Consider the following 21,872-nt stretch of genomic DNA (forward strand, 5'->3'; position numbering starts at 1 on the left):
CAATGTACTCCACAGAACTTTGCACAGTTTTGGCCAGATGAGGCCACGCCCATCGAGAGCGACCACTATCGCGTCAAGTTTCTTAACAAGACCAACAAGAGCGACTATGTGAGCCGCGACTTTGTCATCCAGTCGATACAGGACGACTACGAGCTGACGGTCAAGATGCTGCACTGTCCCAGTTGGCCAGAGATGTCCAATCCCAACAGCATCTACGACTTCATAGTCGATGTGCACGAGCGCTGCAACGACTATCGCAATGGCCCCATCGTCATTGTGGATAGGTGAGTCTAAGGAAGGCCTTTTGTGCTTGTGAAATCATCTCAAATTGTTACATCTTTCCTTCCTTAAGATATGGTGGCGCCCAGGCGTGCACCTTCTGCGCCATCTCCTCGCTGGCCATCGAGATGGAGTACTGCAGCACGGCGAATGTGTACCAGTACGCGAAGCTGTACCACAACAAGCGACCCGGGGTGTGGACATCCAGCGAGGACATCCGCGTCATCTACAACATACTTTCATTTTTGCCTGGCAATTTGAACCTGCTGAAGCGCACGGCGCTTCGGACTGAATTCGAGGATGTGACAACGGCCACGCCGGATCTCTATAGCAAAATATGCAGCAATGGTAATGTTCCACAGCATGTCATACTGCAGCAGCAGCAGCTGCACATGCTGCAGTTGCAGCAGCAACACCTAGAAACACAGCAGCAGCAACAGCAGCAGCAGCAACAACAGACAGCACTCAATGAGACAGTCAGCACACCAAGCACCGATACTAATCCAAGCCTCTTGCCCATTCTGTCATTGCTACCGCCCACAGTCGCTCCTCTGTCCTCCAGTTCATCCATCACACCACCACCACCAAGTACTCCAATACCACAACCCCCACAAACCATCCAACTGCCATCGCATTCGCCATCAGACCTGTCCCACCAGATCTCATCCACAGTCGCCAATGCAGCATCACCGGTCACGCCAGCAACTGCAAGTGCAAGTGCAGGTGCCACACCGACGACTCCAATGACAACAACAGTCCCACCCACAATACCTACAATACCATCACTCGCATCCCAGAACAGTCTAACCCTTACTAATGCCAATTTCCATACTGTTACTAATAACGCTGCTGATCTGATGGAACACCAACAACAACAAATGCTGGCCCTGATGCAACAACAAACGCAACTGCAACAACAATACAACGCGCACCAACAACATCACAACAACGTCGGTGACTTGCTGATGAACAATGCGGACAACTCACCAACCGCCTCACCAACGATCACCAACAACAATCATATAACCAACAACAACGTCACAAGCGCAGCAGCGACAGATGCTCAAAACCTAGATATTGTAGGCTAAACTAAAGATAAATTTACAGAGAGGGAATTTAAATCATTTTATAAATGTTTAAATATAAATACTTAAATTTAAACCTTACACCTACGTACATAGCGATGTATTTATTAACGTCTAAGTCGTTTAAGTGAGAGCAGAGCGTCTAGCGCTGTGTCCATAAATTATTCAACTATTCGTTTTACTTTAACTTACGCCCCCCACTCTCAGTTGTTCCCCCAGAACTATCTAAATTATTTTGTCTTATGTAGTTTTTATATCGTAAACATAGGTTTTTATACACCATACTTTACCCACATTTAGTCACAAGGGAAAAACAAAACAAGAACGAAAGTCAGAAGCCGCAGTGAAGAACAAGAATAATCGCAAATCTAAAGTGGAAACGTAGCAAAGTGCACAAATCGAACAAGTAGAGTTAATAACATATTTGTCTAATCATTTAAATACGCTGATTACACATAACTAACGTTAATGCAGGCTAATGCTGCACACAATTGTGCCATGATCTTTTAAGCTCCCCCAAGCAAACAACTCCTATTAAAGTAATGATTATTAGTTGAATTGAATTAGTTGATTGAGCACTCAATTCGAATCGATTCAGTCCGTCCTAGTATCTGTTATCCTTTTGTTATTTTGCCTTCCTATCAATTGGTTCCAGTTTTAGACAGTTTAATGCAAAAAGACAAACTCAAGCGAACCTAGCTACAAATTAATTGCGAATTTAGTGGGCACTAAGCCGAGTTACCGAGCACTCTACACCACACCACACATCACTGTAAATCCCAATCGAAGCTAAGTAAATCACACGATTTCCGCACAAAGCACAAGAGCATCACGAAAATTTGTAAATACAGCTTAGATAAAAGATACTGTATAAATGTCAGAGGTCAGAGAACCCAGCGCACTCTGCAAAGCTAATAATATTGTAAAAATAAAAACTAAATTAAGCGAAGGCGACAACTATAAGTGTAAATCGGCAAGTAGTCGCAAGCAAAGTATTATTAAACTATACGATACGTGTGAAAAGTGAGATAAAAGAAAATCCCAATGAAAACCCAAGCTTAAGTTTTGTTTTCCTCTATCGATGCGTAAATCTAGCCTGTACAGTTCTTAAAGTTAGCCCCGAATTATGATTAAACCTAGCACTCTGAATGGCCATAGCCAAATGGTTTGGAGCTCTCCAGATCGGGCAGATAGAAAGTATATCCCCCCACAAGTAATTTAGTGAATATTTTTACATTTTATATGTAAAGTATTGGTGGAAAAGAAGAACATACGAAACGATGAACAAACATGTTTTAAAGACTGGTTTTTTGTACACTTTAACTTGAATAAGCATGATACTGATTATGTAAATGATTATTATGAACGAATGTCAAAGGTCCTTCAGTTGCCCCCCGCAAGACCTGACCCGAATGTAGTTTCCACCCAATCGCATGTAGTCAGACTACTTGCGGCTGCAGACCGAGGATTTGGGAGCACCCTTCAATATCCGATCGTATCAATCCAATCATTTGTCAGCTGATACCAAATAGGCGGCTCTACATGTTAACCAACCAACTAATGACCAATTTTGTGAGATTATGTTTCTTAGGCACTAGACCCGACTTAGGCTAAGACTACTTAAACGCTAGAAGGGCTTGTAAATTTCTCATACCGACACCGGCGGTGGTAACAAATGCTTCATCTGTAATATAACGACAAGAATCATATTATTTCGAATACTAAGGCAGAAAACTATGCATTTTAACTGTTAAACACATAAATAGTAGTGCGTATGATGCAACTATAGGTGGATATTTCCATGCATTATGTACATAATGTTGTAAGTGAAACGAAAGAAAAGAAAAGCTTAATCAACTGCATTGCGATGGAGCAATGAACACCTTTGGTGATCCACACAGAGTTCTACCGAAATCCCCCAATTAAATGTGCACACTCTTTTCGAGCAAATGGAATCCTTTCCGCGACTAAACTACCTTCACACATTAACTAAAGTAATTGAGAACGATAGAATCAAGGCCACAGATACAACAGAAGATTATCTAATTGACGGTGTTATGCAATTTATAAATGTGATGAATGTCAAAGTTAAGCGTAAACAATTTAAAGGCAACCGAAGAAAATACAAAAACACAAAAAAATACAAATAAATATAAATATAAATATAAACAAACGATTCATGAGAAAGAGCTGAATGTAGCGAGAACTTAAGTATCTAAGCATGCCCACGATTTTAGAGCTAAGCGAATAGATGAAGATACAAATACAAAAATACAAATACCCAGAGGCAGACCATAGGTTTTAAAGAACGAACGAAGCATTTGCCCCACATCCTGACAGGTTTCCGCAGCTTGTAGAGGCCATTGCAGCAGGAGGCGCCACAGAGATCGGACAAGGTCTCGCGATAAACAGAATTAATGATATGAGTATATGTATGTATATGTATGTACACCTAAGCTAATCGTAAGCCAATGAAAGTTGAAATGGACTAAAGATACATGGAACAGACAACATTGAAAGCGTCTAAATAAAGAACATCAAATTGCAAACTCACCCTAGCTGGGCGGACGTGTCTCCACGGTGAACTCCACGTGCATCAGCCCGAACTGGCTGCGGGGCAAAACATCCGGGGTCCAGGTCACCAGGACTCCATTGCCGACGTAGTCCTGCGGAATAGGCGTTTACTAACCAGCTCTTTTCATTTCGAATCCCAGCTCACCTTTGGTGCCGCTTCGAATAGTATCTTAACCATGTAAAGGCTGAGTCTCGGGTAGACTACCCGCTTTTTCGGCTGACCCGCCACCTGCGGCTCCATCCGTGGACGCACGTAGGGAACGAAGTGTCCTTCTGGATGCCGCTCGAAGGCGCGATCCAACTGTAGCTGTATGTTGGAGGTGCTGAAGATGCGCTTCGCGGTGTGCGGACTCGCAAAGTGCCAGGTGTACTTGCTGAGGCCTTTATGTTTGCCCGATTCTATCACAGTTAGCTTGTCCAACGGACGTCGCTTGACGCCAGTGCTGAAGCTCTTGCAAAAGTGCGAAAAGGTTTCCTTGTGCACATGGAAGTTCTGTTGCACCGAGCGCTTGGTAAGCGTGGCGTTCTCCGTTTCCAATGGCTCGCAACTCTCGTTTAGCAGCTCGATCACATGATCCAGCCATGCCGAGTAGGATAGAGCCGGCTGAACGGAAACGTCCAAGCAAACGGATGCTGCCGATGCTGCACCATTCACGATTAACTCCCTTTTGGCCGGCAGAGAGGGCTGCTTCACGGACTTCACTTCGGTCACTATTTCCGAGAACTTGACCGGTGCCTTCTTGACCACCGATATGGTGGCCAGCTCAATGGGCAGCTGATCGGCGACCACAGAGGGCGTGGCCTCGGTGAAAATGGGCGGAGCAGCTAGGATGTTGTAGGGTTCACTGATCAAGGGCAGTTCTATATCCTCGCTGCAAATATCCAGCTGGTCGGTGGGCTGAAACTGATCCATCAGTTCGATATTGCAGTCGGTTAGCTCGATGGGCTCCGCATAGACATCGCAGTTGGACAAGAGCTGCGAGTCGTTGGCATAGTGGATCAGGGCATCGTTGGTGCTCGAGGTGCTTTGGCTAGAAGTGGCGGCCTGCATGTTGTCCAGGTTAAAGACGCCCTCGGAGAAATTCGGCAGGGCAAGCTATAAGCACGAAATGGTTGAAAAGTGCTCGAGGTGAAAGGTATAACTCACATCTAGTTGGTCGCCAAAGATGAGTATGTCCACCTGCGGGTCCAGCTCATCCACCATGTCCAGGCTGAGCCGCAAATCCTCGGTGGCCACGTCGCCCAGCGGAGTTTCCAGCTGCGAGGGCATCCAGAAGGTCTGCAAACCGCTGGTGAAGTGGCCATAGACGCGTTTTCCCTGCGGCGAACTGAGGATGCCAGCCAGGACGAGCAGCAGGTGATCGCAGATCTCGTCCTGCATCACCAGCGAATTATCTGGCTCCACAATGATCTTCAGTTTGCGGCAGGCGCAGGCGTAGCTGCTCTTCTTCTTGGACAGGCCATTGGCCGAGACGGTGACGTGGAGTCGAGCCGCTGGAAAGGATTCGGAGCGCTCGCACTTGACGGCGAATGTGGAGTGATTCAGGCGCTGCACTCCCGGCAGGTGCTCCTCCTCCTCCGCGTACTTGTACAGCTGCCAGAGGTTCTGCTTCTGCTCCAGGCTGATGTTCAGGTTCCACAGCACCTCGCGGGACACGCGGTAGACCTGCGCCTTCGCGAACTCGGCGCCCAGCTCCCGGCAAGCCTTCACATGGACGCAGTCCGTCGGTTCGCCTCCCGTTCGCTTGCACGACTCCACGAAGCACTCCGCCTTGCTGGACACCACTGCAGCGTCCGGCTGCAGCGACAGCGTGACGTCCTGGATGACCACAAAGTTGCGCGGCTGCTGCTCCTTCTCCTTGGTCCTCAGCGAGTATACAGTGGAGCCTGGCCGCAGCGACACCAGCTGCACGGCGTCGAGAACATTCCTGCGCTGCGGACACTCGGAATTCTTGCAGAGCAGCGCCCGGTTGCCGTTGATGGCGCCGCAATGAACACACTTGCGAACGCCGCGCATGGTTGTTGCATCTTAAATTCCAGGATTCCAGGAAAATGGCTACAAAATTCGCTTATTAGATTTCGCAAAAGTTTGCCGGCTTTTGATTTGCTTGGCGCAGTGTGGCCGTTTCGCCCGCTGAAGCCAGCAGGGCTGGCACACACATTCTACATATTAAATTGATTTATAACGGGACTATACTCTTATATTATTGCTACGGTTTTTGCATACACTGTACATATATTTTACTTTTATTTTACATAACATTTGGGCTATTCCAGACAGCTTGTGTACAGAGCGCTCCGCAGCCCTGGTCGCATCAGCCGCTTGTTATCGATAACCAAATTGGCTGCTTCAATAAGAAATTTGTTATTTCAATTTAAAGTTGACTTTCCGCTAAAATGACGCATCCGCTGGAGGCGCCGCAGCGCAGCCGCAAGTACCCCTTCGTGCACATGCGCATCGCGGACCACAGCGGGCTGGACACCATCGAGGGGCGCCACAACTGCCGCCTGTGCAACCGATCGCGCAAGTTCTTCTGCTACAGCTGCTGCGTGCCGGTGGGCGAGCTGGAGGAGCTGCTGCCCCGCCTGGAGCTGCCGCTCCAAGTGGACATCATCAAGCACAAGAAGGAAATCGACGGCAAGAGCTCGGCGGTGCACGCGGCCGTTCTGGCGCCGGCGCACGTGAGGATCCACACATTTCCGGACATCCCCGACTATCGCGAGGAGACGGGCGTGGTGCTCATCTTCCCCAGCGCCACTGCGCTCACGGTGCCGCAGCTCTTCGCGCGCAACGTGCAGCTGCAGATCGGCGACAACTACGGCCTGCCCAAGGGCCACCACATGGGCACCATGCTGCGCAGGCGAATGGACGAGGTGGAGGTGAAGGAGTTGCAGGAGGACGCAGATGAGCCGGAGCAGGCGCGGCGAACCTGGACGCTGGACAACCTGCCCGTCCGCCGAGCCGTCTTCATAGACAGCACCTGGAACCAGAGTCGCGGGATCTACGCGGACCCCAGGGTGCGCGGCCTGCGAACGGTGGTGCTGCAGAATCGACTGTCGCAGTTCTGGCGCCACCAGCGCGGCAGTCCGCGCTGGTACCTGGCCACCATCGAGGCCATTCACCAGTTCCTCCTGGAGGTGCACATCAATGCCTGGGGCCTGAACACCGCCTACCGCGGACTGGACAACCTGGAGATCACCGAGGGCTTCCATCAGCTGGCGGCGCCGCTGACCAAGCAGGCGGCTAGCGAGGATGTGGGCAGGGAGGCGCCCTACAATGGGCAGTACGACAACCTGCTCTTCTTCTTCGCCCACATGTACGATCTCATACACAAGTACTACGACCACAACGACCTCATCGCCTACCGACGACCCATCTAGCGTTCTAAGTAGTTTGTATCGGAATTAATGGATATATATTGGATGTAGTGAGAAGTACAAGTAACTGCTGGCCTAGACTACTGCTCCCACTGGTCCTACTGCTTCTTCTTCTTCTTGCCCTCGTCGCCGGACTCGGAGCTCGACGACTTGGCGTCCGTATCGATGGGCTTCTGCCACTTGAGCGCATTGCGACGGTACAGCGGCCACGGCGGAATGGTGATCTGCGCGGGAATCTCGTTCGTTTAGCAATGGACGCGCTACCGCGACAGCTACTCACCAGCGAGGAGAGCACGAATCCGGCGCCCAGGATGTACACGGTCTGCGAGAACTGCTGCACGAAGGCTCCGTAGACGAGGCCCACGATTCCGAAGAACGTGATGATGAAGCGCGACCAGCGCTCCGCCTTTCCCTGCCCCGCGAAGTCCTGTGGCGGGAGAGTGCGTTAGTGTTAGTGCCAAAGGCTGCGCGGCATACCTACCATATGCGTCTGGATGTCCAACATTTTGTGCAATTCACAAGCTGCGATTCAACAATTTTCGCGTAAACAATTTTCTTTGCGGCACGTCAGCAGCTGAATGGTGTGACCGTGGTAGCGGGAAATGCCAAGCGGATGGGAATATACTGGAATTGGGCACGCTGCAAATTTCCCTTTATTTTTAAGCATGCTTATTTCCCTCTTATTCAAAATAAATGTGTTTGAAAAATAGGGATTTGTATGTAGCTTTAAATTGTCTTTTATTACGCAAAAAAATATAAAATATGCAAACAAAATAAATGAGTTTAAATAATGCGAAAATTATGCATCTCTAAATGACGTTTACCTTTGCAGACTAAGCTCTTGAATAAGTTTAATTTACCTTTTCTTTCAATTATTTTTTCTTATGCAAAATATGTTCCACCAAACAAGTAAAATAGATTTATAGAATGCAAAAATGTTGTATCTTTAAATTATGTTTATAATTTGAAGCCACGCAGATTAATGCAAAACAATAGCCCATTTAAAATACAGTTTATGCAGTTCAAAGTGAATTACTTGATACATATATGCATGTATATTTTTAAAGCAATTATAGTAATTTTATTGAAAAGGCTTGCGATGTGAATAATCGCTCGTTGTTCATACATTTGTATATTTGTACAATGCGTTCATAACGTGGACGTTCTGGCTTGTGTGTCACTATAACTAACTAAATAAGTTAAAGGGCGAAAAGGTGAATGTAAAGTGTATGCTATGGTTCCTAGTCTCGAGGCCCTCGCGGCTCCCGATGGATGGCAGGACTCAGGCGCAGGACTCACACCCTGGCGGCCTTCGTGCGCCGCAGCTGAACGACGTTGATCACGCAGACGAGCAGCCAGGCGAGCAGGGCGATCCAGGCGAAGACCAGGGTGAAGTACAGGCAGGCGGCGGTGTTGATGCGCCCGTAGCGCCGCCGCTCGTACGACACGCTCTCCACCAGGTAGTCCATGAAGTCGAAGACGGCGGCGCACGAGAGCCGCGACTTGATCACGGGCACAATGTTACCCACGCCCTGGATCTCCTTCAGCAGCGACTCCCTGTACTGCTTGCAGGTCACCTCGAAGCCGTCCGTAAAAACGGCGGAGTAGACCAGTTGGTACACGGCCATTATCGTCGAGATGACGGTGGCGGGCAGCCCTACGGTAGTTGGGTATTATATATATATTTAGTTCTGCTCGGAGGCGGTGGATACTCACAGTAGTAGGGCGAGAGGCCATCGGGCGTGAGTTCCGACTCGGTGGTCACCACGATCATGTCGCCGGAGCTGCAAGCAGAGAGCAGAGAGGTGTAAGCAATCAGTTGATGGCGCTCCAAGTTGGAGCCCATGGCATTACTCATAGCCAGACGAACGAACGAGTGTGGCTGGCCGATTAACCCCATTGACCCGCAGACACCCGATCGCCATCACCCGCTCTCTTACCGCTGGCGGATGGTGGCCGTGCCCGCCTTGGGCTTGCCGCGCCCGATGCACATGCGGTAGCCGTGGTAGACGCCCAGGACGACGGCGAAGAGCAGCGGCAGCAGGAGGCCGTAGGTGGCGAAGTGGCAGTAGGCGACGTTGCCGCCCTCGAAGCTGTTGAACGTGCTCTTGCCGTGCAGCACGCAGCCGCAGTTCGTGTCTGGGCAGGCGTTGAGCACGTACTGCCAGTGTGTCCAGGCCACCGCCGAAGTGATGCAGCAGATCAGCGAGGACACGATGGCCAGCGGGTAGAGGAAGGACAGGGCTCGCTCCGCGTAGTACGACATCGTGCGAATGGTATCGATGGCTCCTGGGATCTGAAATAGGCGGGCTAGTGAATAGTGATAGGGAATTACTACATCTTCGGGATCTTTGATCTCCAGCCAGGTCAAGATGATCTTAATGCTAATGGGCAGTCCAGTTGATTAGACCTAATTAATTGGGCACTTTTCGAGCACTCAAATTTCTCATCTAATTGTAATTACACCCAATTCGTTCAAGATGATTGCTTAAGCGCAATTGTGGGTGGTTTCGTTTTACATTTTCTTAAATGGAGGAAGAACATTATAACTAGCTATGCTAATTTAACAACAATTTTGGATTTGTAACGAAGCACCATAGAAGAAGATACTTTCATGCTTTAGATCTTATCTTTCAATCAAGTTACTAACAATTGTTAGCTTATCTAATTAGTTAAAAACTCTTTTTTGAGGATCGTGAGCATCTCCAATCAGTTGAAACTTCAAATCGATAACTTTGCAGCAACAACAACAACTCTTTGGGCGTCTCTTAACACACACAGACAGTCGCACTCACACCCACACAGAGAACAGGTTGCAACGCGCACTGTACCAGATATAAACAAACTATAATGTTTGCAGCTACTGCATTCGATGTCCCTTTAATAATGTCGATTGCGCAAAGCGGTCAATTGTTCGCTAATGCTGTTTATTTAACACATTTCTCACAGAATTCAGGGATAAACAGGAAAACTGCACTGCTGACACATACACGCACACAGGCGCACTGCAGGCACACCTACGTTTATCGATATCGATAGGCGGGCGACCGAAGAAGCAACCGAACGGTTGAGCGGCGAAGAAACGACTGAAACGGTCGAACAACCGTTGTTTCGCCACTGCGTTCTGATCAGAACGGGCCGAGGCGCTAGTGCAAACGGTTATGGATGTCTGGCAGCGCCGAACGGGCAAATTCAAATGTAATTTCCGTTACAAGTGATCTGTGTTTTACATTTTTTGATTAATTATTAGAGTTTTTATTTAAAATAAAGCGCAGTTTGTAGACAGTATTTCATAACTATGTTTTCGAGCTATGTAAGAAGTGCACTTTGCCTTGAGTAAATTTCCTGAGAACTGGGCCTAATCAGTTTTCCTAATAACTTGGAACACTTTTGCCAACTTAGCGAATTCCCTGCACCCACTGTGGGCGTATAAAAACGCAGTTTGCCGAGGTGAAAAGCATTAGTACTCCCACTAAATCCAATCATGGCATCCCCAGTAGTCTCCAGCCTGCTCCTCGTCGGGATCTTCTCTCTGGCCTTCGTCCAGGTGGCCCGGGCGGAATGCTGCACCTCCCGGGAGCTGTTGGAGTTCAAGATGGACAGAGGCGACTGCGCGGCTGTGCGAGCAATTGAAAACTATCCCCACGGCTGCGAAGTGACGATCTGCGCCGATGGAGTCGCCCAATTGGGCGCCTACTGCGGCAAGGGACCGTGCAACATCTTCGGCTGCAACTGCGACGGCGGCTGCCTGACGGGCGATTGGTCGCAGGACTTTGTGAGGAGGAACCGGGACTACGGAATACAGATCATTAAAGTCACCAGGATGCCATTGTAGCCCCTTCTTCGGCCATAAATGCAACACGTATCACATGTATAAACAATAAATAAGAAGCTTTAATTGCAACCAGAAATTAGTAATTAATTAAGGGCAGTTTACTTTATGTGTGCATGAAACTGATAAGGTTTTTCCAATTTCTAATCAAATTACATGTAGTAAGCAGTTTAATCTGATTACTAGGAACTATTTCTAATGCTTATTTGCAAACTTAAATTGCAAATACTTAGCTATTAACTAAAACTATTCAAGTTAAAAAACACAACTATCATCAAAATCGAAGATGATATAATAGGTTTCTGCTTCTCATGCTGATTTTTTGAATTAAATCCAGTATTCAAATCATAGGAAGTGATATTTTGTACGAAACAACGGCACTTATAATTTCTGTTTGCCAACGATGGGCCACGCCCCCTGGGCAACCGCCCCTCTGTTGGCCGCTCGCCATGGGAAAAGCAAATGACGCCTGCACTCGCAGAGATCGCCCGAATAACCCCTCCATAGCCACGGATGCCCACATCCCCAGATGCCCATGTGCCCATGTACTCCGCATGTAGTGCGATCAACTAGCCGAGTGAATTTTGGCATAAACCATTTTCCGCGGACGCCTGATTTTCTCAGTTTTCTCAGAGTTGTGGAGCCGTCGAGAACGCGGAGCAGTCGCCCATGTAAAGCCGCCGAATCCGTCGATTTCCGCCGGAATTTTGCAATCCAGTTTGCCAGTAATTTGCCACAGAATAAGTGAATTTGCCAAGTGAATTTCCCCAGTGATTGCAACTTGCAACGAAAGTTGCGAAACTACATTTTCCGCGTTGCACTTGCAACCCCAACAGTTTTCCACCAGATCCACCAGCTGAGGGAAAACTATTAATAAATCGGGCGAAGGGTGAACAAATTGTGATGTGACGCCCCTCTTCTCCCCCCTCCCCCATAAAATCAAAAGGCAAAAGTCGCAAGTGAACAATGTGTGTTCACTGAGTTTGCATAATTGTGAATTTGCTATTTTAATCGCCTGCGGGCATCAAGTAATTAATTAATTAATCGCTTTCCTTCTCGCACTCGTTTATTTGTAGAAAGTGTCTAACAATTTCGTTTGATCAACTAATCAAATGGGTAATAAACATAGTAAAAACTAAGTTTTAAGTAACCTCTTTTGCTTGCTTACTTAATATGCTTACTAACTAATAGACAACTGAATATAGATTTCCTATAAATGTGCTCCAAAATGTGGTAATAAATTAACTTAGCTGCTTCTATACTAATTTCTAAATAACAATTAGTTTAAAATGCCTAAAATTCAGTGTGACTAATTGGGAAAGCCTTGCAGAAATAGTTTAGCTCATGAATGAATGTATCTCATAGTATGTATGCTTGTATCTATAGCACATACTAGTATAGCCGGCACATCTCCTCCCTTAGTTAGATACATAGATACATGGATTCATAGATAGAAGCGGACGGATCCAGAAACAGAACATACAGACATACATACAGTGTACAGCTGAAACAGCGAACACCTTCAGCTTTCCGGCTGATCCCAATCCAAATCGCGAACTAGAGCGCAGTGCCCACCATGGATAATTGGAATGTTTTGGCAGCGCAAACCTCCTCGCAGGCCATCGGACTCCACGACTCGGGTGTGGTGAAGACCCGACTGGTGAGTACCCTGTACATAAAACATACACATGTGTAGATATAGATATAGCTATAGATGTAGTAAACAAAACAAAGCCAGACAGACGAGCGATGGCGTATATATATAGAATTCTTGGGAACAAACATCGTGCACTGAGAAAGTAAAAGGGGTTCGAAAGCAATTATTACTATTAAATATAGTATGCAAAAGAAAGCTGTGCGGAAATGTATCTTAAAGTAGGCTCTAAGGGATGAAGCACAGAAGTTTATTCCTCTGAAAACAGAGGCACTTTCAGATGCTTCTAAAAGTATCTAAGAAGTAGAAGATAGTGAAATAGCTGAAGATGAATCTATTGGTTATCCCTACCTATAAAAGGTGTTGCATACTTTTAGACACCATAGTACGGATTTAATAGGTACTAAGCACTTTCAGATACTTTTAGTAAAATATCTGGAGATACTTTTAGACAGCTTACTAATGATTTTGAATCTCTAGAGAATCGTAATAGGTTTGGCAGCGATTATCACCACATCAGCAATGTTTCTCCACGTGCACCGCCGGGTGGGTGGTGCTGGCGGTTCTAGTGGTGCTGCTGATTTTTAGAGAGTGCGTGAGTGGTGGGGCGCCCGTGAACAGCACAGCTGATGCATCCGAAAGTAGAGTGATAGAGTGATGCGAGGTGGCAGTGCTCTCGTTACTGGCGCTGGTCTATAAATACGCCTAGGGTTCTCTTGAGTCCACTACTGCCTGGCGGATCTTTGGAGATTCCGATGGCACGTCGATGGGAATGCGGCTCGCAGTAGCGCGAAAGTAGCTCGATACGACGGATATTCTCGGCTCGCAGGCAGAGCACGCGTAGTTTGCTATATAGCTATATTTTATATAAGCAAGTGGTTCCGAAACATCCACACCCAGCCATGGATATATCCACCGATATCTGGGGTCAGCTGGCCGTGGAGGCCTCGCAGGTCTACCTCTCCGACGGCACAGTTCGCAGTCCCTTCGCCGATACGGTACGATGTTGGGCATTGGGATATGACCAAGGGAACCCACTCAGATCACTCGAAACTGGGAGAGCATAAGAGAGAGTATCTGTAGAATCACTCACCCGTAGAATATATAGCACCACATTCGCACTCAACTATTCCGATCTGTCCGTTTTATGCACCCACTCAAATGTTTAGTTCCATTTAGAGATCATATTTGAATCATTTAGATCTACTTTATATCGTGACTCTCATCCGCAGACCATTGAGAAGCTGCCGGACAAGGTGCTGCTGCACATCTTCTCGTATCTGTCGCACCGCGAGATCTGCCGCCTGGCCAGGATTTGCCGACGATGGCGCCAGATTGCCTACGACACGCGACTGTGGAAGAACGTGAGCCTGCGGCCGGAGGTCTCCGGACTGCACGTGGGCTCGCTGGAGATGCTGCTGCAGCTGATCTCGGTGAGATTCGGGCCGACGCTGCGCTACATCGAGCTGCCCATCGAGCTGATCACGCACACGGTGCTCCACGAGCTGTCCGCCAAGTGCCCCAATCTGACCCACATGCTGCTGGACTTCTCCACAGGTGGGTTAAACTCCGCATCCGGCTTAAACTCTAGAGTGTCTGTACTTCGTAGCCATGCAGCTGCACGACTTCAGCGAGATGCAGGCCTTTCCCACCAAGCTGCGCTACATGTGCGTCTGCCTCTCGGAGGTGATCTTCATGGAGGGCTTCATGCGCAAGATCTACAACTTCATCAACGGCCTGGAGGTGCTGCATCTGATCGGCACGTACGAGAAGTGCGAGGAGGAGGAGGAGGAGATCTACGAGGTGATCAACGTGCACAAGCTCAAGTCGGCCACGCCCAATCTGCGCGTGATCAACCTGTACGGCATCAACTTCATCGACGACTCGCACATCGACGCCTTCAGCTCCAACTGCATCCAGCTGGAGTGCCTGGCCGTCAACTTCTGCAACAAAGTGACCGGCTCCACCCTGAAGACCCTGATCCAGCGCTCCAAGCGCCTCACCTGCCTGCTCATGAACGGCACCAGCCTGAAGTCCGAGTTCGTGATGCAGGCCGAGTGGGACAAGTGCGCCCTGCAGGAGCTGGACATCACGGCCACCGATCTCTCGCCCGAGTGCCTCGTGGACATGCTGACCAGGATCCCCAGCCTGAAGTTCCTCTCAGCCGGCCAGATCAATGGCTTTAACGACGGCGTTCTGAAACAGTGGATGGAATCGGGCACCACCAGGTGAGCTGAAACAGTAGCTCCTCTATGTAAACACTCCGATAGCAATATGCTTTAGGTCGCTCATTTCCCTGGACCTGGACTCCTCGGACAACATCTCGGATGAGGGGCTGCTCAAGTTCATTCAGCGCCAGGGTCACCAGCTGAGCGCCTGCTGCCTCTCGGGCATGCCCCACATCACCGACCAGCTGTGGATGAGCATCCTGCCCCTGCTGGGCAACTGCAAGTAGGCGATTCTATTGGTCATCAAATGAAAGGAGACGTTCTTATGAGCTTATAAACTTACCCTGCAGGATCATTGTCATGGGCACCGCGGAGAAGCTGGGCGTCAACATCCACGTGGACCAGCTGATGGACACCATCGCCTCGAACTGCGGCAACTTGGAGCGCCTGGAGCTGCGCTGGGATCCGGACAACCTGCGCTTCTCCGACAAGAGCCAGAAGGCCATCGATATTCTGCGCGTCAAGTGCCTCAAGCTGCGCTGCATGGTGCTCAGGTGGGTCTACATTGGACTCCTATTTCTATGCAGGATTTACATCAGTATTTCGCTTCCAGCGATGGTCGCTACTATGAGACGGTCAAGGCCAACTTCGAGCGTGCGGATCGCATCACCGTGGTGCGCACCACCACCTGCTGCCGGGTGTCTCCGTACCACCTGCTCCGCAACTACAACGATTTGATTTTCAACTAAGCAGTTGGAGTGGCTTGGAGTTTCAGCACTGAAAGGCAAGAGAGGATGGGTAGATTTTGAAGTAATCTTTGTGCACTTACCCGATTGCAGAGCTCTGGTAGGGATTCACCCACCAAAGGGGCAGGAGAGGCAATGTTTCTGTGTGTTTTAGACTGTTTTTTAATGTTTTCTGTATTTTCCGCTTCTTTCGTTTAATTACTTTAAATCTAAATAAACGTATATAGGTAATTAAAATAAAAACAAAACAAGGATTTGCTTATACAAGTTATTTTTACATTACAAAATTATACAACGCAACTTTTCGCCTTGCTCTCGGTTTTTAATCATTTCAATCAGCGTTGATTCGTGTTTTGTTTTTAACTAGATTTACTTGGTAACTTGATTAAATCATTTTCAGACTTCACCACATAAAATGTTTATCGTTTTTGCGTTTTAGCGTTTTGCTGATGATTTTTACATTGCTCTCATCCATTGCAAACTTAGGGCTAATTTTTTTTGTGTGTGTTTCAACATTTTTGGATCAACTTTTTACCATAAACTTAACGTACATGTGTAGATCATCTCCGTTTCAATTATCGTCTCATTACCGATCAGCTATTATATGCATGGTATATAATTTAGTTAAGCATGGCTGCGTGAGTTATACATACGTAATGTCTGTGCCTATGACGGATCGCCTATCGGATCGAAGGTGGGTGCTGTGGTCGAGTGCTGGGTGTTGGTGTGCTGGTGTGTTGGGGATAGATTGCTCTTTGGGCAGGGGGAATAGAGAAGTCTTGGGTCGTTACGAAGATTTGCATTTATACATAAGTACACTAACAACACACAGAACGTTTCCAAGTAGTAAGGTATATATAAGAAACACAAGGTACGCCGAGCGCTCCCGTTCCGTCCGATCCGAACCGATTCGGTCCTATCCTATCCTATATATGCGACTACTGCTGGTCCTGCGACATCCGGAACATGTGCGTCGTGTTGCTGGCCGCCGCCGTGGCCACAGCAGCAGCCGAGGTGGCCGTCGGCGGCGGCGGCTGGGCGGATGCGGACATGTAGCTGCTGTCGCTGCTCCCGCTGGCGCTGATTCGGTGGGTGGCGCTGCTGCTGGCTACGCTGACCAGCGAACGTGCCTCGCCCACAGCCGCTGCGGACTCCACGATGGCCGACACTGCCTCCGCTCCGATCGTCGCCGCTGCGCTGGAGGAGCTGCTGGCGGCCGCCTGTTCTGATGCTTCGACTGGAGCGCGCTCCGGAGAGCGTCGCGGCGCAGCTGCGTTGTTGCCGTCCTGCAAATTCAAAGGATAGATAGGTGTACATTGAAGCTAACGAACAGGAATCCCCATTTGATACTCACGTCTCGCGGGTATATCCGTATCGGCTGCTCGGCCTGGGCAGCTGCCGCTGGCTCCGCCTCCGGCGCATTCTCATCCGCCTTGTCCGTGTACATCATGATCTCGTGGCACAGGGGGCAACGATCCTGGACGTACAGCCACTTGCGCAGGCAGACGCCGTGGAAGAAGTGGCGACACCGCGTGATCTTGGCGGAATACATTTCCTGTATACAAAACGATAGTTGAGTCACGTGGAATGCTACATACAATGGATACAATACGCACCTGATAGCAGATGGCGCAGACATCGTCGAATGCCTGCAGCTGGGCAGGAGTTGCCTCTGGTAGGGCTGAGATCTTGTGCACCGCCGAACGCCGCTTCATGAAGACCGACCAGCCCGCCCGTGCCTCGCACCAGATATTGAAGTAGGCGTGGATGCACATCATGATCGCTCTGATGGCGCCGCCTGTAGCATTTTGGGCTATCAAGTTATAGTTATCGGTACACAAAATCAACCAAATAAAAATATTACATGCACACATAGAACAGAAAAGCTGGACGCGTACGAAATGGACAGATCCGATGCCAATGAAATGCGCTGATGGACACTCGCGCTTACTCATGTGTTAATGTAACAAGGACGGGACACGCTGCGCGCCAACTTACCAGACTCGAAGACCAGAATCCAAGCACCGTTGATGAACAGCAGGATGCCGAAGCAGAACTCCACCGAGTTGCCGAACGCGCGCACATAGTACAGGTAGTCGTCGAGCTTCTCCCAGAAGAACTGCCGCCGCGCGTCCAGCAGGAAGAGCGTGTAGGTGGCCAGCGAAACGAGAACCTGCGGTAGAAGTAAAAGATATAGCTCCTGAAGCGGACAAATCGCATTCGCACGCACCTTGACGATGACCTCCACGGAGAAGGCGGTAACCGCCAGCAGCCAGGTGGAGATGGATCGCTGCGACCAGAGGTAGTAGAGCAGGGACACCGGCATCACCACGAGGAACGCGCAGACGGAGAGGGCGCGCACATGGCGCTTCCGCGAGGGATTCCTTGCCGCACTGAGCGACATCAAGATGGGCGACACGATGTTGTGCAGGAAGTGCAGCAGAGCGGTCATCAGCAGGCACAGATTGCGGCATAGCCGAATGAAGCGCTTGTCCGGCGACAGCGAGGTCAGGCCCGTCTGCAGAGCGAGGATGTAGAAGAGCACTGCGGAGACAGTGCCCAGCGACTTCTCCTCGTCGTTGTCGTAGGTGAGCAGGTACCACTGGAAGCCGCGTCCGATGTAGTGGCAGATCATCGAAATGACGCCCGTCATGCCCAGCACCGCCGTTAGGGTCTCACAGCCGTCGACGAGCAGCTTCTGTGTGGCCGTCATTAGATCCAGGGGCTCATCCGATTCCGTCGTGGCCAGGGCATAGCCTCCTTGGATTATTCTGAAAAGCAAGGTGTTCTATTCGATCATTATGCACTTAAACCAGTTAATCTGTTTGCTTCGGCCATTAATAACAGAAGATCCAAATGGACATAAAATGTGATTGATGGCCTTGTTCCATTGACACATTAACGCTTCAAATGCGAGAATTAGAATGTTCCACGTGCATGATTAACATAAATTAATGAACCGCTTCGGAAACGAAACCCACCTGATGGTCCAAAAAACCCTCAGAACGTTGGGCACATTGAGCCTCTGCCATTCGTTTTCCATGAGCGCCGACAGTCCAAAGTTGGACACAAAGTTCATGGCGTACTGGTATCCGTTGTAGACCGTGCGACTGGCCTCCATGGCGCTCTGCATCAGCGTGATCTTCGTGAGGATGATGGGCGTGAAAGCGGCCACCACGGGCAGGTGTTGCACCACCTTCGCCGGCAGCGGCAGCATGGCCAACAGAATTGGACTAGCGAAGATGATGGGCATCGATCTCTGGACATTCTCGAACCTCGGTCCCAGGTGGATGTAGGCGAACAGCATGCCCATGAACCACTGGGCCATCAGATGCGGCGCCAGCGACATGACCACGCCGCCCGAGTCCAGCAGCTTCGTGGTGTTCAGCGACATGAGGTCCTCCAGCATGCTGGGACTCCGCTCCATCAGCGCCAGCGCACTCACGTTCGACCAGTAGGACAGGAAGGTGAGGCCCAGCGAGGTGAGGAACATGTAGACCATCACCAGATGCCGGGTCCAGAGCATGAAGATGCACGCGGCGGACAGGAAAGCTGCAAAAGCACACAGATTGTGAGTCAGGTATATCTACGTTTCGCTGGCGTTCAAAGTGCGCCCGATAAGCGGCCCTTGGAATTCTGGATGATTTCGTCAGCAGGTCGGAAACAATGAACTCGAAATAACTTAATTGCCTGTGTTTACGTTTTGGGTTCGATGGGAATGCTCAAGCTAGCAATTCACGCTTTTTAAGGGGTAACTAACTATTCATTCATATAAATACTTGGCCTTTTTGCTTGAGTAAGCATTACATTCGATTCTGCGATTACTTGTTATCTCAATTCTACTCATATCTAAGTTATTTTCTAAGTAACTGGGCACTAATCCTTGGTGAAAGCGTTCCCAGAACGGTTCTATGTGCCCTTGGCGAGGCAAAGTAACCCCTGCAGATGACTCACCGAACACGCAGAGCACGAACTTGACCGTGGTGATGCTGAGCACATCCGCCAGCGTTTGGTCCTTGGACAGCTCGTTCATCAGCGAGTTGAAGCCGGAGCTGAGCACGCCGTTCGTTTTTGCCGTCTGGGAGGCGTCCTCGATGCTCTGTTCCAGCACAGATTGGGCGGAGGAGGTCATGTGGGAGATGGCGTCGCCGGCGCCGAGTCCGAAGAACTCCTTGATGCTGGCGAACGGATCCTGGCTGGATGGCACCGCTGGCGCTTCCGTGGGCGGATCCAGTGCGCCACTGGCCTTGTCCTTGTCCGGATAGAGCCACGAGTGCATGCCCATTTCCATCTTCAGTATCTCATCCATGACCATCACCGGTGGCACGCGCATCATCACGTCCACCAGGCCGAGAACCTTCGTCCGCACGGACATGGCTCCCTATCTGTATCCGTAACCGTATGCCGTATCCTTCTCCGGGCTTTTGGCCTCCTCGCTTTGCTTTGCTGATCCCGCGTGACTAGGCACTAATCGCTAGCCAATCGAGCTCCAATCTGCATTTGTTGTGGATTCGCCTTCGTCTTGGATTTCGCAAAAAAACAAAAAAATAGTCGAGAATGACGATTTGGCTGCCCGCGAGGTGTGAGTGTGTGGGTGCGTGTGTGTGAGTTCGCCCGCAGCAGGTGCAAATTCCCGCTGGCGCGTCGTGGAAAAAGGGTGCTGCTATCTGCTTGGTTTCGTTGCGGCAGGCTGCTCGTTTGTGCTCCGCTTTTGGCCTCACAATTGCGCTGCGCTCTAAACTTTACACTTTTCACAATTGGTTTTTGTTTTTCTCCTCTGCTTCTCCTCCTCCTTCTGCGACCCAGCTATCGATTGGCGCTGCTGCCTATCGCTACGGTCGCCAGTGCTGCTCCGCGGCCCTGCTTTCGCACGACTATCGATTGTCGCGGCCAGCTGATAATGTGGCGCGCTTCTTAAAATTCCCTCTGCCTTCGCTTTTTAAAATTCGCAGAAGCGAAGATGCGCGCGTTGCTGCGTGTCGGTCTGGGGTACTGGTAATTTTAGGTATTCTGTCCAAAAACTACTTTCTAACGGGTCTGGTCTAGCCTTCTGTGTGCTATAGAGAGACACTATTCGGCAGAGTTTACTTTAACTTGAAATCGATTGAGGTTTAGGTAGCAATTATGTTACTATTTGTTGCTTTAGTTATTTTTAAAACTTTTAACTACATTTACTTTTTAGTTTCTAACGATAATTACAGTTTTACATTTACTCAATGTAAAGCCTACGCTGGCGTTAACAGAGATGTTAACTGATATGTCCAGTGTTGACTAGTGCTGCTGTTAGCTTGGCGCGCTGTCTGCGAAATTTAAATTTGCTCTGAATCCAAAAAGCAAAAACTATCAAGCTAGAATACTTGATGAAGCACGGTATTTCATTTAACATTATGCTTACAGAGAAACGAGCGAACCCCTGAAAACATTTCCTCTGCTCATATTTCCCGAAATGCCCGCAGTTTCTAGTTCTAAAAGCGAACATTTCCTGCATTCTTGCGAATGCGCCCAATTCCAATCCGTATCCGCAGGGCCCCGAAGTCATTTACGTGAATTTCCTCAATTGTTCGGCCATTAACTTTTGCCATTTGCCACCTTAATTGTTGTGCTTTCTTGTTTGTGGCACACAGCGCCTGGAAGACGCCCCACTCCGCAATCCCCTACCCTTTTTGCTATGCAAATGCACAAATTGAGGCAACGACAACGGCAAATGCGATGCAGTCCGCATTTGGGTTTCGTTTTGGTTTCGTCCCCAACGCAACGCTCGTAATTATGCGCAATTGTTTAGCGTTTAGCTAGGAAAGTTCAACTAACATAATTGATTTTTCATGCCGCGCCACAAGAATTTTAAACAAACTGCACAGGTCATAACAAAACCAACAGCCAGTTACTCAGTCGAGGAATGCATGTTTGTCGATTTTTCAGTACTTCAGTTGTAGTAGTAGAAATGAAATACATGCCTAAATAAATACACTGCATTTTGTTAATATATTATAGTCAATATTCTTTCTTTTCAGCCCGCTAATTCAGAAGTTTTGGGCTGGCGCTTTGTGTTGCATACTTCGTGGGGCTGCAAAGTGCGCACTGGCGATTTGAATTTCATTTTGGCGGGACGGGCAAATAGCTAACACTCCCAGAGGCACTGGCCGCCCAATATGGGCC

At 49.1% G+C, this 21,872-nt stretch overlaps 8 protein-coding genes across 32 annotated transcripts in view; 4 read left to right on the forward strand and 4 right to left on the reverse strand.

The window, feature by feature from the left end:
* LOC6730048 (tyrosine-protein phosphatase 99A) overlaps positions 1 to 3,913 on the forward strand; it is a 110,707-nt gene extending 106,794 nt beyond the window's left edge. For 6 of the 9 annotated variants that reach the window (XM_039294530.2, XM_039294531.2, XM_039294532.2 and 3 more), the window contains 2 exons: positions 16 to 284; positions 353 to 3,913. In XM_039294530.2, coding sequence (XP_039150464.1) covers positions 16 to 284; positions 353 to 1,367 — 1,284 coding nt within the window. In that variant the 3' untranslated portion in view covers positions 1,368 to 3,913. The remainder of the gene's footprint in view (positions 1 to 15; positions 285 to 352) is intronic. The other 3 variants (XM_016177762.3, XM_039294533.2, XM_016177765.3) reach the window with 2 other exon arrangements.
* The window catches only part of LOC6730049 (uncharacterized protein C2orf42 homolog), a 179,083-nt gene extending 172,987 nt beyond the window's left edge, over positions 1 to 6,096 (reverse strand). For 4 of the 5 annotated variants that reach the window (XM_044923177.1, XM_044923178.1, XR_006541853.1 and 1 more), the window contains exons 1-3: positions 5,086 to 6,096; positions 4,084 to 5,034; positions 3,919 to 4,030 (exon numbers count right to left, since the gene is read on the reverse strand). In XM_044923177.1, coding sequence (XP_044779112.1) covers positions 3,920 to 4,030; positions 4,084 to 5,034; positions 5,086 to 5,955 — 1,932 coding nt within the window. In that variant the 5' untranslated portion in view covers positions 5,956 to 6,096 and the 3' untranslated portion in view covers position 3,919. Of the gene's footprint in view, positions 1 to 1,379; positions 3,049 to 3,918; positions 4,031 to 4,083; positions 5,035 to 5,085 lie in introns of those variants that run through there. The other variant, XM_016174434.3, reaches the window with a different exon arrangement.
* A 127-nt stretch (positions 6,097 to 6,223) lies between these two features.
* On the forward strand, positions 6,224 to 7,394 carry LOC6730050 (tRNA-uridine aminocarboxypropyltransferase 1). Its single transcript, XM_002105307.4, has one exon. It carries the CDS (start codon positions 6,336 to 6,338, stop codon positions 7,317 to 7,319), a length of 984 nt encoding a protein of 327 aa, XP_002105343.2. The 5' UTR covers positions 6,224 to 6,335; the 3' UTR covers positions 7,320 to 7,394.
* LOC6730051 (signal peptidase complex subunit 1) lies at positions 7,332 to 7,954 on the reverse strand. The gene is made up of 3 exons (XM_002105308.3): positions 7,798 to 7,954; positions 7,597 to 7,743; positions 7,332 to 7,540 (listed from the first exon to the last, which is right to left on the reverse strand). The coding sequence occupies exons 1-3, from the start codon at positions 7,819 to 7,821 to the stop codon at positions 7,415 to 7,417; spliced, it is 297 nt and encodes a 98-aa protein (XP_002105344.1). The 5' UTR covers positions 7,822 to 7,954; the 3' UTR covers positions 7,332 to 7,414.
* Positions 7,955 to 8,332: 378 nt separating this feature from the next.
* On the reverse strand, positions 8,333 to 10,443 carry LOC6730052. Of its 5 annotated transcripts, none has more exons than XM_016174430.3 (4): positions 10,338 to 10,443; positions 9,257 to 9,612; positions 9,033 to 9,100; positions 8,333 to 8,973 (listed from the first exon to the last, which is right to left on the reverse strand). In XM_016174430.3, exons 2-4 carry the CDS (start codon positions 9,580 to 9,582, stop codon positions 8,612 to 8,614), a joined length of 756 nt encoding a protein of 251 aa, XP_016036826.1. In that variant the 5' UTR covers positions 9,583 to 9,612; positions 10,338 to 10,443; the 3' UTR covers positions 8,333 to 8,611. The 5 variants fall into 5 exon arrangements, with proteins under 5 accessions (XP_016036826.1, XP_016036824.1, XP_016036822.1 ...); XM_016174428.3 differs by having other exon boundaries at positions 10,264 to 10,414; XM_016174426.3 differs by having other exon boundaries at positions 10,148 to 10,411.
* Positions 10,444 to 10,800: 357 nt separating this feature from the next.
* LOC6730053 (protein Diedel) lies at positions 10,801 to 11,168 on the forward strand. Its single transcript, XM_002105310.4, has one exon. The coding sequence runs from the start codon at positions 10,801 to 10,803 to the stop codon at positions 11,149 to 11,151; it is 351 nt and encodes a 116-aa protein (XP_002105346.1). The 3' UTR covers positions 11,152 to 11,168.
* A 594-nt stretch (positions 11,169 to 11,762) lies between these two features.
* LOC6730054 (F-box/LRR-repeat protein fbxl-1) lies at positions 11,763 to 16,268 on the forward strand. Of its 7 annotated transcripts, none has more exons than XM_016177766.3 (7): positions 11,763 to 11,873; positions 12,535 to 12,808; positions 14,035 to 14,359; positions 14,412 to 15,030; positions 15,086 to 15,253; positions 15,321 to 15,524; positions 15,584 to 16,268. In XM_016177766.3, exons 2-7 carry the CDS (start codon positions 12,725 to 12,727, stop codon positions 15,717 to 15,719), a joined length of 1,536 nt encoding a protein of 511 aa, XP_016036827.1. In that variant the 5' UTR covers positions 11,763 to 11,873; positions 12,535 to 12,724; the 3' UTR covers positions 15,720 to 16,268. The 7 variants fall into 7 exon arrangements, with proteins under 7 accessions (XP_016036827.1, XP_016036829.1, XP_039150471.1 ...); XM_016177768.3 differs by having other exon boundaries at positions 12,571 to 12,808; XM_039294537.2 differs by having other exon boundaries at positions 12,575 to 12,808.
* A 232-nt stretch (positions 16,269 to 16,500) lies between these two features.
* On the reverse strand, positions 16,501 to 20,776 carry LOC6730055 (protein TRC8 homolog). Of its 3 annotated transcripts, none has more exons than XM_044923176.1 (7): positions 19,671 to 20,776; positions 18,698 to 19,268; positions 17,947 to 18,487; positions 17,715 to 17,889; positions 17,333 to 17,646; positions 17,071 to 17,271; positions 16,501 to 17,002 (listed from the first exon to the last, which is right to left on the reverse strand). In XM_044923176.1, the coding sequence occupies exons 1-7, from the start codon at positions 20,089 to 20,091 to the stop codon at positions 16,655 to 16,657; spliced, it is 2,571 nt and encodes an 856-aa protein (XP_044779111.1). In that variant the 5' UTR covers positions 20,092 to 20,776; the 3' UTR covers positions 16,501 to 16,654. The 3 variants fall into 3 exon arrangements, with proteins under 3 accessions (XP_044779111.1, XP_016036833.1, XP_016036832.1); XM_016174424.3 differs by having other exon boundaries at positions 17,333 to 17,529; positions 19,671 to 20,775; XM_016174423.3 differs by having other exon boundaries at positions 17,333 to 17,514; positions 19,671 to 20,774.
* Positions 20,777 to 21,872: the final 1,096 nt, after the last annotated feature.

This window comes from Drosophila simulans, chromosome 3R (assembly GCF_016746395.2).
Source record: "Drosophila simulans strain w501 chromosome 3R, Prin_Dsim_3.1, whole genome shotgun sequence".
Taxonomy (NCBI): domain Eukaryota; kingdom Metazoa; phylum Arthropoda; class Insecta; order Diptera; family Drosophilidae; genus Drosophila; species Drosophila simulans.

What these genes read in the sequence shown, in the direction of transcription:
- LOC6730050 (XM_002105307.4), top strand. Translation starts at nt 6,336, where the DNA reads ATGACGCATCCGCTGGAGGCGCCGCAGCGCAGCCGCAAGTACCCCTTC.
- LOC6730051 (XM_002105308.3), bottom strand. Translation starts at nt 7,821, where the DNA reads ATGTTGGACATCCAGACGCATATG. An exon ending in TGGACATCCAGACGCATATG is followed by an intron (nt 7,744 to 7,797) that starts GTAGGTATGCCG and finishes CTCCCGCCACAG; the next exon opens with GACTTCGCGGGGCAGGGAAA. An exon ending in GATTCGTGCTCTCCTCGCTG is followed by an intron (nt 7,541 to 7,596) that starts GTGAGTAGCTGT and finishes ATTCCCGCGCAG; the next exon opens with ATCACCATTCCGCCGTGGCC.
- LOC6730052 (XM_016174430.3), bottom strand. Translation starts at nt 9,582, where the DNA reads ATGTCGTACTACGCGGAGCGAGCCCTGTCCTTCCTCTACCCGCTGGCC. An exon ending in ACGGCCACCATCCGCCAGCG is followed by an intron (nt 9,101 to 9,256) that starts GTAAGAGAGCGG and finishes CTCTGCTTGCAG; the next exon opens with CTCCGGCGACATGATCGTGG. An exon ending in TGGCCTCTCGCCCTACTACT is followed by an intron (nt 8,974 to 9,032) that starts GTGAGTATCCAC and finishes CAACTACCGTAG; the next exon opens with GGCTGCCCGCCACCGTCATC.
- LOC6730053 (XM_002105310.4), top strand. Translation starts at nt 10,801, where the DNA reads ATGGCATCCCCAGTAGTCTCCAGCCTGCTCCTCGTCGGGATCTTCTCT.
- LOC6730054 (XM_016177767.3), top strand. Translation starts at nt 13,705, where the DNA reads ATGGATATATCCACCGATATCTGGGGTCAGCTGGCCGTGGAGGCCTCG. An exon ending in ATGGAATCGGGCACCACCAG is followed by an intron (nt 15,031 to 15,085) that starts GTGAGCTGAAAC and finishes AATATGCTTTAG; the next exon opens with GTCGCTCATTTCCCTGGACC. An exon ending in CTGCGCTGCATGGTGCTCAG is followed by an intron (nt 15,525 to 15,583) that starts GTGGGTCTACAT and finishes TTTCGCTTCCAG; the next exon opens with CGATGGTCGCTACTATGAGA.
- LOC6730055 (XM_044923176.1), bottom strand. Translation starts at nt 20,091, where the DNA reads ATGTCCGTGCGGACGAAGGTTCTCGGCCTGGTGGACGTGATGATGCGC. An exon ending in TCTGCGCCATCTGCTATCAG is followed by an intron (nt 17,272 to 17,332) that starts GTGCGTATTGTA and finishes TTTTGTATACAG; the next exon opens with GAAATGTATTCCGCCAAGAT. An exon ending in TACGGATATACCCGCGAGAC is followed by an intron (nt 17,003 to 17,070) that starts GTGAGTATCAAA and finishes TTGAATTTGCAG; the next exon opens with GACGGCAACAACGCAGCTGC.